The sequence below is a fragment of the Microtus ochrogaster genome, chromosome 6 (genome assembly GCF_000317375.1).
Source record: "Microtus ochrogaster isolate Prairie Vole_2 chromosome 6, MicOch1.0, whole genome shotgun sequence".
In the NCBI taxonomy this organism is placed as follows: domain Eukaryota; kingdom Metazoa; phylum Chordata; class Mammalia; order Rodentia; family Cricetidae; genus Microtus; species Microtus ochrogaster.
In genome coordinates, this window is record NC_022013.1 from 75320044 (window position 1) to 75337164 (window position 17121).

Sequence of the window (17121 nt, forward strand, 5' to 3'; positions counted from 1 at the left end):
TGGTGTAATGGGGCTGGAGTCAAATACCAACCAGCAAAGGTTTATCAATCAAAGCCTAAAGCTCAGATCTTGTACTCTGGCATAATGAGAAGCATCCTCATCTCCATGGGATGTGAAAGTCTGGATTTCATTAGCACGTCATACCTGCCTCTATTCTATTTTTAAAATAAGACTTTTAATAAGATTAAGAAAATACTTGATACATGTATCTTCAGTCATATAACACTTCAGTATGGGGAAAGGAAATATCTTCAATGCATATACACACTAAATATATACTGGAGAAGTCTTAGGGTCACATAGAGCAAGTCTGGAGTCTATCTTCAGCTGGTCATCTTTAACTTCTTTAGCATCTCAATAGCAGAGAATGTTAGAAAGATTTAAAAATTATACTAATCCACATTGTCCTTTCCCTGCCGTATGTTAGAAATTAAAGTAAAAAACTACAATGTCAACCATACAATCTGAAGTGGAAATGAGACAGGGAAAGAGGGAGGGGGAGAAGTACTGTGGTTCATTTTCTCTTCCACTGTCCTCAGCCAATGCGATGATCCATCATTTTATCATCCTCTGAAAGCTCCCTCGTCTCCTCGGCAGAATCTGCCAGCATAGGATCCATTTAGCCACGTGAGTCTCCACCTTCAGCTCCTTCAAGGACTGCTTTGCCTCAGGTTTTGTTTTAATCTCTATTGTTTTCTCTTTGGACAAATCTTAATGAAGATATTTATCTATACTCACAGCCTTCATTGTCATTTATATAGTTATGACCCTCAAACTGTCTTCCCAGCCTCCATTTCCCCCATGTATCTAGGCATGCAAACCCATTTTTTTATACTTGATTTAATCACTTTGTTGGGGCTCAGCCTTGATGGGCTTGTACATTCCAGGTAGGGGTGTTTGCATTAGAAACATCAGGCAGAATAGACAGATAGAAAAGAAATACAGAGACATAGGATAGTACCAGGAGGCCAACTCAGTGAATACTGAATACTGAATCCACCCGCATTAATTTTCCATGCACGTATATACCCCGGTACAAAAGGGGGAAGAAGACAGAAGACTGCTTTACCATGACACAAAGGATAACCAGAACAGTTATTGCTTTAATACTGAGACATCAAGCCACTATTGCCCAAGTTAAGCATTCTGATGTTTTGGACAGGATATGCAGTGAATACACCGTAGACCAAGTATCCCATAGGAAGCCACTCCCTGGGTCAAACATCCTGTTTTAAAATGAAGGGACAGGAATAGGCTTGAATTCTCTGACCTTTGGTCAGGGTGGAGCGGCTCCACCTCTATGGGACACCCTAATGTCCAAACACCAAGTAACGGCACACTAGGTCAGCGTACCTTGTTTGTAGCCACACTTGTTGTCAACAACTTTGAAAGAGTAAAAATAAGCTCAAACTCTCTGACCTTTAGTCAAAGTGAAACAGGACTCACATCTCTGGGCCTCCACATCACTTAAATGTAAAATTACCCACAAATTAATAAATGTCAACATGAAATTATCCTCTCCCTCCTAACTGTTCAATATTTCTTAATTTTCTGAGTTATTTCCTGTGATAGATACCCTACTGAAGTTAGAACCACAGACACCATCGTTTGCTTTCTTTTGTTTTTGTTTGTTTTGTTTTGTATTCTCAGCACACAAACCACCAAGCATTTTTGGAATAAATACTTGATCTCTAGCGCATTGTTACCGCAGACTCCCTGGACCAATCCCTCCCAGCTGTACGCTCATCTGCGTCTCCAAACTCATCTTTCTCGTTCTCATCAAAGCATTTATTCCACGTCCCTAAAATCCTTCAGCGACTCCCGAGGCCTTTAGGAGGAAGTCGAAGCTGTTGTAAATGAGACATTAAAGCCTCGGGTGTTAGAAAGCAATTCTCAGATAAGAGACGCTGATCTGCTCCTGTTCTGCAAAATTTCTAGGACTCAGCCCAGACCTCCTCTTTAGCTGTCCATTTTCTGGACGTGATGTTGATCCACTAAGTTCTTTCACTGAACGGGTTTTGCTCTACGACCCAGAGCAGAGTGCAGAGATTAACGATGCCACTATGTGTCCAGAGGAAGTAACATTTCTCCCCTGGTATTCTTGGGTCACTTCATGATTCTAGAGCCAGTTCACATTCTTTTGGGGGACCTGAGCACTAGAGGCCCCAGACACTGGTTATTTTCTTAAATAACAGAAGACCAACTCACCAAAGTTGGGCTCTCAACTCAGCATCAATACTTTCAGAGACTAAAGAAATAGCATTTGCAAATAAATAAATAAATAAAGTTGCTTGGCCATCCATCCACAGTGTCCCTCTCTCCCTCTTCTGCGAGACATGACAGGACTGCCAATCTATGTTGGGATACTGCTGCTGCCTACCTCACACGGACCACAACCCAGAGTGCACACAGACGTCATGGCTTCCACACTCTGAGGTAAAGAGTAATTGACTGAGCAATGTCTGGGTTAGGGTTCATTCTTCCCTGCTTTGTTCCTACGCAGGGACAGATTTTGTTTTCTGGCTGATGTGAGCACACCTTATTTTTTTAAACCTGAACTGGGTGTCAGTATACACCCTATTGTGAAATAGCCCTTGTTTCCTAAATGGAAACATGATCTCCTCACAGAACAGGATATATGGGCTAATAAGGAAAACAATTAGTTCTATTCATATTTACTGTTAAACTCGGTCTACTTTCTATGGGAACTTTAAAAATAACAAAGGAGCACACTTTTCTGACATGCGTACATCTCCAGGAAAGAATGGTTAAGCTCTTCCTGCCTTCCTTGAGAAACGCAGACCACCTAGAGTTATGTGCGGTGCTTCTGGATCAATGCATAGTCTTCCACCCATTGACTTCCTCCTCAGGCCCTTCTAATGGATTCACTAGACCAATGATGTTCACTTCAACGTGCTGAGGGAAAATGATGTTTTCCTTTACTCCCCAAATCTTCTATGTATATTCTATTAAAATGATTCCACAATGGAAACAACATATGGCTTAACATTCAAAACGATATAAACCCTTCATATAATTATCTGTATCTGTTTGTATTTTATCACTATGGCTCAGCCATATTTCAAAATAATAATGCAATGCATGGGTTTATTAAATAAAATCAGTTTTTCTGAGTCATGGGATTATCACTCGGGATCCTGAGTACACACTTTGGTTTTTCTGTGATCACCCTTTGCTGAGCTGTTTCAAAGTTTAAATTATCTATCATCTCGCTGTGGTAGATAACTAAGCACTATGCCATTTATCAAATATTTGGTTCCTGATGCCCAAATTAGTTACACTGTGCCTTCTCCCCCACCAACACTCTTTGCTAAATTTGTGACCCTGTTCTACATTTCTCTAAATTGATCATAAATCAGAAAATACACATTTGCTCAAATTAAATTCATTTTCCGTGGGTTCAACTGGAGCTGCTGCAGCTTGGGGCTCACACTGTCTCTTGCCACAGACTCCCTCGTGGACGCTGTTTCCAGAAGGCATGTGGTACTCAGAACACTGGGCAGCAGTCAAAAGGTCTGTGGTAAGGAGAAAAATAGCCTCTTCCTTTAGGCTTCTCCATGGTGAGCTAGCATGAAAACACACTCGTACTTTTAGCTGAGAGCCAGGGAAGTCCTTCATGAATGGGCACATGACCTCACGGTCCACATGTAACAAACCCATTCTGTAAAAATGTATATTGATCTGGAAAGATGGCATTGTAGCCTGTATTCCTGCCTTCATCAATCCCTATGCAGAAGTGGAAACCTTCACAGTAACTGGATCTGGAGACAGGTTTTTCAAAGGCAGCTGATCAGATGGGGAAAAAAAATACTGGTGCCCAAATCTAGTAACAGCCGTGTTCTTACACAGAAAAGAAGAGATGCTGACCTGCCTCTCTCTCCATCAGACGGCCCAGAGAAATGGCAAAAAAGAGGCAATTTGCAAGCCAGGGAGCAAAGCCTCACCACGGCTCATGCCAGCTAGGACCCAGGCAAGCCCAGGAGTGAGGCCTCACCATGGCCCATGCCTGCCAGCACCCTCAAGAGTTAATGGCTTGCAGAGCAGGGAGAAACAGAGCTCTTACTGCCTTGTTCTAGCAGCCCCAAACACTGCTGCAGTTGCTGTGTTTGCTACTAAGTATGCTACTCTGGAGAAGTGATCTGCTGCACTGTCAGTTTGTCCCCTGCAAAAATACCAAAACAAAGTTCTCAAGCTTAAACACATACCCTACAGCAACTTCACCAACTGTATAAAGATACAAAATCTCTCGCTACATTACAGCACGGTGGCCTCTAGATCTTCTTTCGGCAATCACAGTAGTATTAATGTATTTATGTATTTAATTTACGGCATATAATGTGTCACACAATAATATTTTCCTAACTGTCAAAGTTCAAGCTTTAAGAGATGATAGTGTGTGCATGCAGACATGAATGTCAATATTTCAATGCACTTGAAAGTTATTTAGGTGAATACCTGAGCTGCTTTCTTTATTGCTATTATCTAAAATATTTCCTTGCTACAACTTCTTTTTTATCCCTGAGAATTTCAAGATTCAGAGCAGTATATAGAAAGTTAGACTAGACACCTCCCTTCTCCTCATTCCCAATTCCACATACCCCAAGCCCACAGCTTAGATCCTTTCTGGTCCATCCGAAAAGAGGACTTTGGCCCATTTTAACATATGGAGCATTCTGTCTTGCTGATTTTCTCATGATAAAAAGTTTTTTGGCATATGGTGTAACTGAGACACAAACGGACACACTTAGACTTATTACATGAAATCGCAACGAGGCGATGTGCTACCCACAGGACACAGTGCTAGGTAAATAACACTCTTGCTTGCTACCATGAACATGCAAGGTATTGATAAAAAACTGCCTGACTTGACATGTTTCCAAAAAAGTAAGACAGAATTTGTAAAGAGAAATCAAATTCACTATTTCTTATTTTATTCCCTTTCTTTTGGATGGACATTTGAAGAGGATATGTGCTTTTAAAAACCAAAGATTTAACACTGGTGCATCCTGGCCTGTGAACAGCAGATAATGAAATGGATGGAAAGGCTAACTAGAGGAAGGCATCTGAGTGACAGGGGCATAGACTGGAGAGATCTGTGACTCCCCTAGCAAAGCTGGCAAGTCCCACCAGAAAAACATACAATAGTCATAAACAAACAAACAAATAAATCCACAACTCAGTCACCCTCCAACAGCCAATGGTACTTCTGGAGATAGAAATACAATCAAAACTGAATATCCAAGGAATCAATATCAATGCTTACATTTTAAAATTCCAAAACCTTCATGCACCAAAATTCTCAAGATCATTATTACTTGTTTTGTTGTATAAAATATGTAACATTCTGAATACCTGCAAGTTCTGATGTAAAGAGCCACAAAATATATGTGTATGTCCAAGTGTGAACATATAGATATAAGAAAAAAGAAAACAACCGGCAAAGGTAAACTAAATTCCTATTATAGAAAGCATTCATTATTCACTCTGTGGCACACTGATAGATTTTCCCCAATTGCTATGAACGGGACGCAGCGTTTCACAATCCGCCACAAGTCCTCTACCAGGGCGGTAGATTCTGGCCCTGAGTGCACTCTTTTCTTTTTATGGACCAGACTTCACTTTGTGCCATTGCACAAAAGAAAGAAAGAACACAAAAGAAAAGTATATAACTAGCAAAATTTTTAAAATTATATCTTTTTTCATTACAAACAAATAAATCAAAATTCCTACATAGTCACTGACCCAATAAGTATTCAACAAATGCTGAAAATGACTAAACTATAATGCCTATATTTTTATTACTTCATGCAGTAAATTTTATGCTAATATTAAGAGTTTAAACTTCAAAATATTTTTTAAGAGAACATAAAACCAACCCTTTACTGGCTGCTGACTCCGTGCCCCCTCAGCCTCACCTCTTCCTTTGTCTTCTTCGATATCACCCGCAGCCAGTCTCCGATCATGCTCAGGACGGCGGCGAAGTAAGCAAGCCCAACGAGGATCCAGAACCACACCACAGGCTTGTAGAAGTCCAGATACTCGATGTCCGAGCCACCTGCCAGAGAAAGGCAAAGTCAGACACACAATCGCAATCCCAGGAGCCAACCACTGGGATCTCCACTGCACTCGTTGGCCAAACTGTGGTTCAAGGGCAGACCCATCACCTTCTCCACTGACCCAGCCTCTTCTTTTACACTGAGATTCTCATGCTTGCTTATACAACTCTCAGGTTTTCATGGACAAGTTCAAAAAGTTCTTCTGAAGGATGTTTCCTTCCCCTTCTGGGTCACGGCAGCTGTCACTGTGTCTCTCAGAGCTCAACTGCTCCATATGGATTAAGCCTCTCTCCATTCCCACTGAAACAGTGTGAATTAGAGTCTGTTCCCACACCATGTGAAGGATTGTTTACATCTTCCCACTGCCTATCAACCTGTGCCTTCCAGCAGATGGGCCAGCTGAACCAGAAGGGGTTGACATCTTAAGTAGGAATGGTCTGGTAACAAGCTCGAGGCAGGGCAACCAGAGGTCTGGGAAGAACTGATGTCTTTTCAGGCAATGCACCATGACTGTCTCTGAGGAAGTCCCATGACATCACCAATGTATATCTCCAGAAAGAATAAGAGGAAGAAGAGAAATGTTCTTGAAGTGTTAAAGGAAATGTGTGTACTGTGGGATTCTGCTGTGGACATTCCCAAACACCCTTCCATTCAGCACAACAAACAGAAGTTACACTGAAATGCTTATTTATTTACCAGAACAAGAAGACAAGGGCATGTCTTAAGAAACTCAACTTTAACCTGAGAAATTCTCACATTGAGAATGGAGAGCCACCTTGGTGTACAAAGTGCTTGCACTGAGTTCAGATGCCCAGAACCAGTGTAAAACCTAGATGTGAGCACTCACCTCTGTAACCAGGACTCCTACTCAGAGACGGGTCATAGAGACAAGAAAATTCTTAGAAGTTCCTGGGCTAGTATGGAATAAGCCGTAGTGAACTAGAGACACGTCTCAAGAAAAGGTGGAAGTGAGCGCGTGCGCACGCGCACACACACACACACACACACACACACACACACACATATACACACACACACATCTAAACAGGAAAGAAAGCCTCACATAGACAGTCACTCACAATAGAGCATATGGCGCTGTAGGACAAAGGTTACATAGTTCTGTGGAAGAACACAGAAGGGGGAAGAGAGAAGACAGGGAACTTTCAAGGGGTGAGTAGCAAGACATTGTGAGAAGGCACACTCTCTTCAAAGGATTCTTTCAGGGGATCAGACAGCATAGGAGCAGTGACGAGTCTATTTCTCTATAGGAATAGGGCGTATAAGATGATGAAGGCTGGACCCTAACTCAGTGGGGACTGGGTTATGTTTATAGGCGAGATGGCCTGTGTTCATGGCTGAATGCATTATCCAAAGGAGCTTAGTGGCTGAAGCGGAACGGGTGGTGGGAAGCCCCAAGGGACACGCTGATTGGGGGGCACCTGGGAAACGGCTGTGTTGAACGAGGGCAAGCCTGGGAAGGGGAGGAATGGAAAAAGTGGAGCACAGACTGATGGTACAATAGTGATAGGATTGTCTCTCATAACCCCAGTCCCTTACTTGGGAGATAACCACTAACTGCATACGGGGTAAGAGAAATGTTAACTAAAACCAACACAAATGATTTAAGTCAAGACTTGACAGGCTAGACATGTTTAGAGACCAACATGTGGAATCACCATCAGACTCCTCTCATGTAGACCTACTGTACTGTGGGGCCGAGCAGGAGAGAAGCATCTTAGGACCAACTGCACAGACTCTGGCAATGCGCAAAGACTCGGCGAATGGCTGGGAGAAAACAGTGCACACTATGTTCAAATGTAAAGTATCAATGGAACATTTCTCTAAACAAATTGTCCTTTGCAGGGCCCTCAGAGATGATTTTGAACGTGAAAGGAGCAAGACAAATGGTCCGAGAGGCTCTCGCAGGCAAAAAACACCGTGACCAGACAGCCTGAGAACAGGTTAGAAAACACAGGAAGACGCCGCCTAAGACAGGCCCACGGCAAATCCCATTTTTCACATGTCTCCATTTCACTGAAACCAAATGATCTCCTTTCCAGGACTTTCCCTTTCATACCCAAAAAGAAATAGAACCAAAAACCCCAACTTCATCCAAGAGGCCTGAACTCTTCTAACACACAAGTGCACAGACACTCTGATTCTAGCACACCCAAGCAGCCAGGACTCTAACACACAAGTGCACAGACACTCTGATTCTAGCACACCCAAGCAGCCAGGACTCTAACACACAAGTGCACAGACACTCTGATTCTAGCACACCCAAGCAGCCAGGACTCTAACACACAAGCGCACAGAGACTCTGATTCTAGCACACCCAAGCAGCCAGGACTCTAACACACAAGCGCACAAAGACTCTGATTCTAGCACACCCAAGCATCCAGGACTCTAACACACAAGTGCACGGGCACTCTGATTCTAGCACGGCCCACATGCTGGAGATGACATTTTATGTCCACGTCATAAACAGGATGTTACAGTTGCAAAGAGTGAGTTAGCTTCATCACCAAAAGGCCTATATTTGGGCAAAACGTTTAACCCAGAAGTTTTAGTGATTCAAAACCATGGAAAAAGCTTCTTCCCCTTTCTTAATTACCACCCTTAAAATGAAATACTGGCAGCTAGATGATCTAAGAAGAAAAACCCCAAGACAGAAAGCATTGTCAGAGAACTATTCATGCTATTCGCTTCCCAAACCTGAAACTTATGAGTTTATTTGCACATTAATCAGCTCATTTGATGCAAAAAAAAAAAACTTCCCTAAGTTAGTATATCTGTAATGTTGAGATTTGGGAGAGGGTATTTTAAAACAAGGAAATAATTCTAAATGATTTAGTTGCATGTATGTATACATATGTACATGTATGTGCAAATGTGTGCAGGTGCCTGCTGAAGCCAGAAGAGGACATCAGACTCTCTGGAGCTGGAATTAACAGCAGCTGTGAGCTGATGTGGATGCTGAGAACCAAACTCTGGTCCTCTGCATAAGCAGCAAGTGCTTTTAACCACCAAAAGTGCTTTTTTTCATTCTTAACTATGAAGAGTATTAATTTTCTACCTATTTCCTAGGAACTTGTCCAGGTGTCTCTTATTAGGACAGTAAAGTAGCTGGGAGTGGCAGCTCACATCTGAAATCTATCACTTGGGATGCTGAGATATGCCTGGGAGCTTAGAGCAGACTAGAGGACACAGTAAGGTACTGTCTAGAAACCACAAATGTAGATTAATGTCTCTGTCCTTGCTTGAATCCCCGGGACTGTCTCCGGTGTGGTGTGGTGTCCCGTGGTGTCGTGTCCCCCTGTGTCTTTTCCTCCCCTCACTGTTTGTGTTGAAGACTGCGGGATGTTACACCCTCCCTCCCCTCCTGGGTTCCCCACCTACTTGGCAGAACAGTTTCTCCACTTCGTTCTCTCCTTGTTGCCATAGAAAATGTGCACACAAGCTCTTTCCATTTTAGGAGCTTTCTGGCTCATTATAAGAGAACATACAGATAGCAATAAAAATACCAAAGAGGGGTGGAGGCAGACAGCTTCAGGAACCTCATCAACTTTTCCAAATAGTACAGGAAGTCTAAGCTTTCTGAACCTCTTCCTGGATGTGACAGCCCCCTTTTGATCTCTCTCTCTCTCTCTCTCTCTCTCTCTCTCTCTCTCTCTCTCTCTCTCTTCCTCCCTCCCTCTGTCTCCCTTTGCCTCTCTCTTTTCCCCTCTCCCCCCTCCCTCCCCCTCCCGCTCCCACTCCCTCACTGATCTCTCTTCCTTGACATTTGCAAGAGGAACTCAGCCAGAGTTTGATCCAATGTAGCAGATTAAATTACTAAAAATATAACTCAGCAAGGTTCGTGCTGTTCACAATGATGGGAAGTGATTCTCTCCACAAAGTGGGTTCCCTACACACAGTAGCTGGAAACCTCCTCTATATCAAGCACTGAGAGAACTTTCCTGCCTGCTCCCCAAGAATCCCAGCTAGGGGAAGGTAGAGAATAGCCCTGGGGACATGGAAAGGACCTTTGGACCCTGGATGCCCCACATTGCTCAATCAATTTATGAAATATTTAAATTTCCTACTGGGGGAGATAAGAGAATTTGGCCATATTGATTAGCTTCCATGACTGGAACCATCCTAACCTAAAGGACTGCAGGCGGTGGTGCCAAGGGGGCCATTCCACCCCGAAGCTCTGCAGGTGGGTGCCGAGGGAGCTGAGCCCCTATATTTGGGCCGGGACATCAATCAGGCCTTTGGGCACAGGTTTCAGCCTTCTTTCCATTTGCCTTCTCAGAAACAAAGTTGATGATTCAAGTGCCATCAAGTTCAATCTGTTCAGAACTCAAGAGAGACTGCCAGGTCCACACAGCTTCTCTGAAATCCCAGGGTCTCAAAACAGAGACATCAGAGGACGGAAAACAACCCAGAGCTGCAGAACTCAAATCCAAACCCCATCAGGTTGCCCCAAAGCATGGCTGCTTTCCTTAGATGGAGCTGTTCATTACCCACGTGCTCAGCTGCTAACTGCAGTTACCCTTTGGCGGAGTCCATGTAGCAGTCCTCCAGCCTGGTATTGTGGGGAATCCAGGCGTTTCCAGAAGGTGGCGCTATTCTATTCCTTCTATTCCACAGAACTTGTGTGTGTGTGCAATTTTATTACAATAAAGCAATTTTATTTATTTATTTATTTATTTATTTATTTATTTATTTATTTATTTATTTATTTTTGGTTTTTCGAGACAGGGTTTCTCTGTGGCTTTGGAGCCTGTCCTGGAATTAGCTCCTCTGTAGACCAGGCTGGTCTCGAACTCACAGAGATCCACCTGCCTCTGCCTCCCGAGTGCTGGGATTAAAGGCGTGCGCCACCATCGCCCGGCAATAAAGCAATTTTAAAATATGAACTTGAAAACACAGTGCTCTGTCCCCTTAATTTTCTTGACTCATGATTTTTTTCCTCTGAATTACAAAATATGAATGAAAAGATGAAACCTCCACACATCCTGGTTTTAAAGGGTACTCCTTCTTGACTAAGATGGCCAGTCCCAGGGCCGTCCTTCCATTTTCTACAGTGATGCATGTATTGCATAAACATGTAGCACGTAAGCACACCGTCACTCTGTAGTAATGATGTTTCAGCCTCACACTGCTGGCAAAGACGCTTGATGCAGCCCAACTACCAAAAACCGTTCACTTGACCCCATGACTTTGGAAGTTCCAGTCTGGGGTGAGGGGGCCTCATCGGGTTCGGTGCTCAGGTGAAGAACACGAAGTAGCAGTGATGACAAGAGTATGCTAGGGGCCAAGAAGCTGAGAAATAAGTGCGTGGGGTCTTACAGTACCTGTGGACGCACATCTTCAGTGACCTGCGGGGATCCTCTATATCTCTTGGGGGGTCACAGCATGCACGACTTATTGGGGGATACTCATTTAAACAACAGAAATGGGCTTTCATTTCTCTGTAAGTATTTCAGCTTGGATGTCAAATAGTGATCTTAATTTTTGGCTTTGACTATAATTTTAACCATGAGGCTTTATTATGATTTTGGTGAGGTATTATGTCTACTTTGTGCATCTTTCTTTTGTGATATCAAATTGCATGAGGGACAGAAACATTCTTACAGGGGCATGGTCAATCTGGTGACTTCAGTCTATTAAATCAAGCCGATGCCACTGAGGCAGGAAAACGTGAAGCTAAGGGAGATAATTAGATGCGGAGTGGTGGCACACACCTTTAATCATAGCTTGGGGGTTGAGGAACAGAAGAAGGAGGATCTATGTGAGTATCAGAACAGCCTGGTCTACAGGGTGAGTTCCAGGACAGTTAGAGCTATACAAAGAAATCCTGATTCAAAAACCAAACAAACAAACAAACAAACAAAAGTTATTTAATACAGGCCTGGAGAGATGGCTCAGCAGTTAAGAATACTCAGTGCTCTTCCTGAGGACTAGAACTTAATTCCCAGAACATCTCACAATGATCTGTGGCTCCAGTTCCAGAGGGACCCAACACCCTCTTCTAGCCTCTAAGGATAGCAGGTACATACGTAGTAATAGAGATATACATACAAGCAAAACCCCCATAGACATAAAATGAAATTAAAAATTTTAAATTATTTTTGAATGAAGGCAATTAGATCTGCCTAGTATGTGAAATTATATTTTTGGATTTTAGAGATCCATGTTCAGATTTAGAAACCACCAGCCCATTTCTGTTCTTCATAGACAAGCTACTATAAGAAGAACAGGAAGCTTGTGAGTGTAGAGAAGGGAGATCCACAAATCCTCTCACGCAGTCATCTTTGCAACGGTAAGACCCTGCGGTGTGCAGGAGCAAAGTGATCATTCTCCCTGGAAATGATCTCTAGGTCTCCATGGAGAGCAGTTTGGAGTCTCCATTAAGTATCCACACCATCATGGCCATCACTCCAACGTCCCCTTCTTTTCTGTCTCCCCCCGTGTTCCGTGTTTCTACAATGCTTCCAGATATCTGCTGACCTCTGCAAGCTCAACTGTTGGCTTGCCCACAGACCCTCAGTTCAATCCTGCTCATTAACCATGTGTAGACTATCAATTCTCTCATCACTGACTAAAACAGGATGAGCAGATTTCTCCTGTTCCACCGAACATAGATCCCTGCTTCGTGGCTGCTCCATAATTTCATACATTCCATCCAGAGGAGCAAGAACTTCCCAAGCCATTGCTATGATTGAGTGCTGAGCACAGCGTCTCATAAACAACGGCATGTTCACTCAATATCAGAGTCAGTGAATATGCATTAATAAAGGAGTGATGGTTACAATACAGTGAGCCAGGGAGGTGGCTCAGTGGATTAAATGTCTCACGGGTGAGACCAATGATCCTGAGAACCTATACAAGCCAGATGCATCTGCAATCCAGCACTCCCACAGTGAGATGGAAGATGCAGACAAGGAACTCTCTGGGAAGCTTATGGGCCAACTGACCTTGGGGATGCAGAGGGAGAAATAAGAGTGACCTGCCTCAAACTGATTCTCAAGAGTTGTCTGTGACTGCACACTTACATAGCAGCACACTCATGACCATACTCACACACACATCACATACACACACACAACCTATAACACATCTCTCTAGCAGTCACACAAACTTCTCCTTTCTGGTTAATGTAGTTTTTTGTTTTATTTTGCTTTTTCCTCTTTTTTTCTGAGTGGCTCTTGTGACGAAGAATAACTGTTCTTCAACAGCCCTCCATCCTCATCAAGTACTTCCTGTGGTATCTATTGGGGCTCCAGCAATATCTTCCTCTGCAATCAGTTTAGTGGCAGAAATTTTGGTAACTGTACTCAGAGATATTTGCACAAATCTCAGGTTTTATGTGGATTTAGATAGCCACGTTGGTGCCAGTTGTTTGTAAGGAGCCACTTGTTTGAACTGGTTGCCCAGAACCGAAATAATCACACAGAAACTGATTAATTAAACTACTGCTTGGCCCATTAGCTCTAGATTCTTATTGGCTAATCACTTGCATATTAATTTAACCCATCTCAATTAATCTGTGCATTACCGTGAGGTCATGGCCTACCAGCAAAGTTTCAGCACATCTCTCTCTGGCAGTGCTTCTATGGCATCTCTCTGACTCCGCCTCCTTTCTCCCAGCATGCCATTTAGTTTTCCCTGCCAACTTAAGTTCTGCCCTATCAACAGGCCAAGGTAGTTTCTTCATTCATTAACTGATAAAAGCAATACATAGATAGAAGGACCTCTCACACCATATGTATGTAAGTATATCAGGAGTTTAGGTTACTGAATGTATTTTATGGAGTCTTGGTCACTGAAGTATGCTCTGTTAAATGCTGGGAGCTGATTTATCCCCGAGGAGGTGGAGGACACCCCTGGCTGGTCAGACTTCACTCATGGTGCTCATCCTATCTCATGTTAACTATAATACTTTGTGCAAGAAGGTCAGCAGAGGGCATTGAATTCTCTGAAGTTGGAGCTACAGGTGTATGAACTGCCATGTGGGCACTTGGAACCTAACACCCCTTCTCTGGATGAGCAGTAAGCACTCATAACCAATGAACTGGCTGGGAAATACATCTTTCTGGTGTTGGCCATGATGGTTATATGCAAGGCTTACATTCAGGGACTAAAATGTTTGGGTTTTCTTAAGAACATGAGGACTGGGCGAGCAGGGCTTTGCTGAGCTACCATTCACGTCAGGCTCTCCCTCCCTCATGCCTGCCTCTTCTGCACCTACCTAAGCAGCCTTTGGGAAAAGAAGTGTTTTAAGGATTTCATTGGGAAGCACACTTGGGGTTACGTGTCTTCCCTCTGACTCACTGTAGATTCAAAAAGCCACCAGGTTTGAAAATGCATTTTAAGTTGGGCGACTGGGGCTTTTCACCAGTCTTTGAGAATCGTCATCTAAGGGTTGTGTGTCATTTTCTCCTGCACATTCATGGACCAAGCAGATCAGTCATGGAACCAAGCTCAAATAAGTCTACTTAAAAAAAAAAACCCAACTACATTTCCATATGATCAAGGCTAGATTTTAAGAAAGCGGTAGGAGTAGTCCTCAGCCTATAAGGTGAGCGTGACTTAAGAACATGTCATTCTAGGTATTTAAGGAAATGAAAACTCAAATGACAGAAATGAGGACATAAAAATTAATTCTCAGGTGCGACTTTGCAGTGCATTTTAACTCATCCCTACCACTCTGACTACGGTTTCAAAACCAGGTCGGTGGCACTGGCTAAGCCACCTTATTCTCCCTTTTCCGTTTCGGGTAGAGCTGCTGCCCACACTCCTCTGTGCTGTGCGGAGCAGCTCTTGCCCATAACACAAGCCAACACCTAGCTCCACCCCACCCCCACTGCTCCTTCTCAGCCCCAGGACACTGAGCATGGGCAAGAGGACAGACTGGATCAGCCAGAAGGATTCAATGTCAGTCACCAAGGTAACCAGCCAGCCACTACCCCATGCTCTGACACAAGCAGAAGCAGAAACAGAAAATTAAGATTTGCAGGGAGTATCTAGAGGGCTTAAGGTGGCATGCTGGTTCTTGCATTATGGGTCAGAACAATAGGCAGCAAGAGGGGAAGCTCTACAAAGCAGAGAGCCAGCCATTCCTCAGAGGAGCCCTGCCCTGCCGTAGCTCAGCAGGTCCCCATGAGCAAAGACGGACTGTGCTGACTCTGTGGAGTTACACATGGCAACCCCTTCTCAAGAAACTTGAAAGATAAACATAGTTTCTGTTTTCCGAAGACTCTGGCAAAGGGCACATGGTTCCTGCCCTGCCTCTCCACATCTATCTGAAACGGGGGTGAGAACTTGGCACAGATGCCCGCAGCCCTAGGAACACAGCTCTGTGTTCACAAGCACCAACATGGAGCAAAGCAGCAGAAACAGATGAAAGTGAACTGCTCCTCTCTCCCTCCTTTTCATCTTTTCTAAAATCTCATGTGAGTGAGCGTTTGTCTACATGTCTGTCCATCACATGAGTGCAGTGACCAAGGAGGCAGGAGAGGATGATGGATCCGGTGGGACGAGAGTTGCAGACTGCTGTGAGCCACCCTGCAGGTCTTTAACCACTGTGCCATCTCTCTAGCCACCACTAGGCATCTTAGCCAAAGATGGATTTCTATCTTTTAAAGAACCCCTTTACAAACAAGAATGAGACACAAGTAATGCCTTTGGCGGGGGGTTCAATATAGCAAGATACTAGTGGCAGGATTGCACAATGCATCATTCCTTTTAAAATACCTATTTGTGTCTGTGTGAGTTTCTGTGCACTCCTATACAAGAGCCCACGGCAGCCAGAAAAGGGCATCGGATCCTCTGAAGCTGGAGTTGGAGGCAGTTGTGAGACACTGGGAGTGCTGGGGACAAAACTCAGGCTCTCTGCAAGAGTAGAAAGAACTCAACTGCTGAGCCATCTGTCCAGATCAAGAAGTATCATTCTAGTCTCCCTGTCCTTCCATGACATGGGGCCAAGACCCTTAAGGCAGAGACCGCACTGGGACTGGACCCATGGGATGTTCTTCCGTGGGCACAGGGCAATAGCCACAGGGAGACTTACAGGATCTCTTCAGTGTAAGTGTATTGACCTCTTGAGGTGAATTTAAAGAAAGTCTTTAAAAAAAAAAAAAACAAACAACAAAAAAAAAAAAGAAAAACAAAACATGTCTTTCAAAACCACAAAGTAAAATATTTGGGGTTTTACCTGCTCCAAGCCAATCTAGGTGGTGGTCATAGAAATGATTATTTTAAGATTCCACCCACATTTTTCTTCTCTTATAAATTTTATATTTTTAAGGCGTCTCAGACCATGAAGGCCACAAGCCGGTTCGACACAGTCTGGGGTTGTTTAAAATATCTCAGGGCATGTCGGGCTGTTGGCCTGAAGTGTAAGACTTACCCACCTAATGTCTGTACAGACAACACCGTTCACAAGGCTTTTTAATTATGTTTATGTAACCAGGGAAGATGAATGCATTGTAAGTGTATTTTTGTTTTCATCACGCTGCCTCAGTTTCCCCTGTAGAAACACATTTCTCAGCTCTGTTTATGCTGACCACATACAACTTCTAGGGAGGCAGGAAAGCGAACATCTTCAGACAGGACCCTGTCTTCTGATGTGGAGCTACAAAGGTTGAGACTCTTCACACCATTCCAACAATTGTTGAAATAAAGGGGCCCTTAGCCCTCTGCCCCCCTCACTCCCGGCTACTTCACCTGGCAGACAGAAGTGTACCTGGTGCTTCTGAGCAAAGGGACAGCCTTAGCTATAAGAATTACATACTTCTTCAAAGATATCACACAATCCTCACAAGGAGGCTCTGGCAACTTCAACCTTAATGCCAGCACACACTAACCACCTCCAGCCTTTTAGAAAGACAACAATACGGTCTCTCCTCTGGAAGGATTTAAATTAGAGACTGAGAGGTAGACCAGAAAGACGGCTCAGATGGCAAAGGTGCCTGCCCCACACGCCTGGCAATCTGCATTCAATCACCAGATCTGCCTGCCCCACACGCCTGGCAATCTGCATTCAATCACCAGA

General features: G+C 43.8%; 1 protein-coding gene across 5 annotated transcripts in view; it reads right to left on the reverse strand.

Moving 5' to 3' along the window:
- Kcnk2 (potassium two pore domain channel subfamily K member 2) overlaps window positions 1-17121 on the reverse strand; it is a 189412-nt gene that overhangs the window by 28791 nt on the left and 143500 nt on the right. For all 5 annotated transcript variants that reach the window (XM_026779815.1, XM_005348857.2, XM_013346957.2 and 2 more), the window contains one exon: window positions 5937-6076. In XM_026779815.1, coding sequence (XP_026635616.1) covers window positions 5937-6076 — 140 coding nt within the window. The remainder of the gene's footprint in view (window positions 1-5936; window positions 6077-17121) is intronic.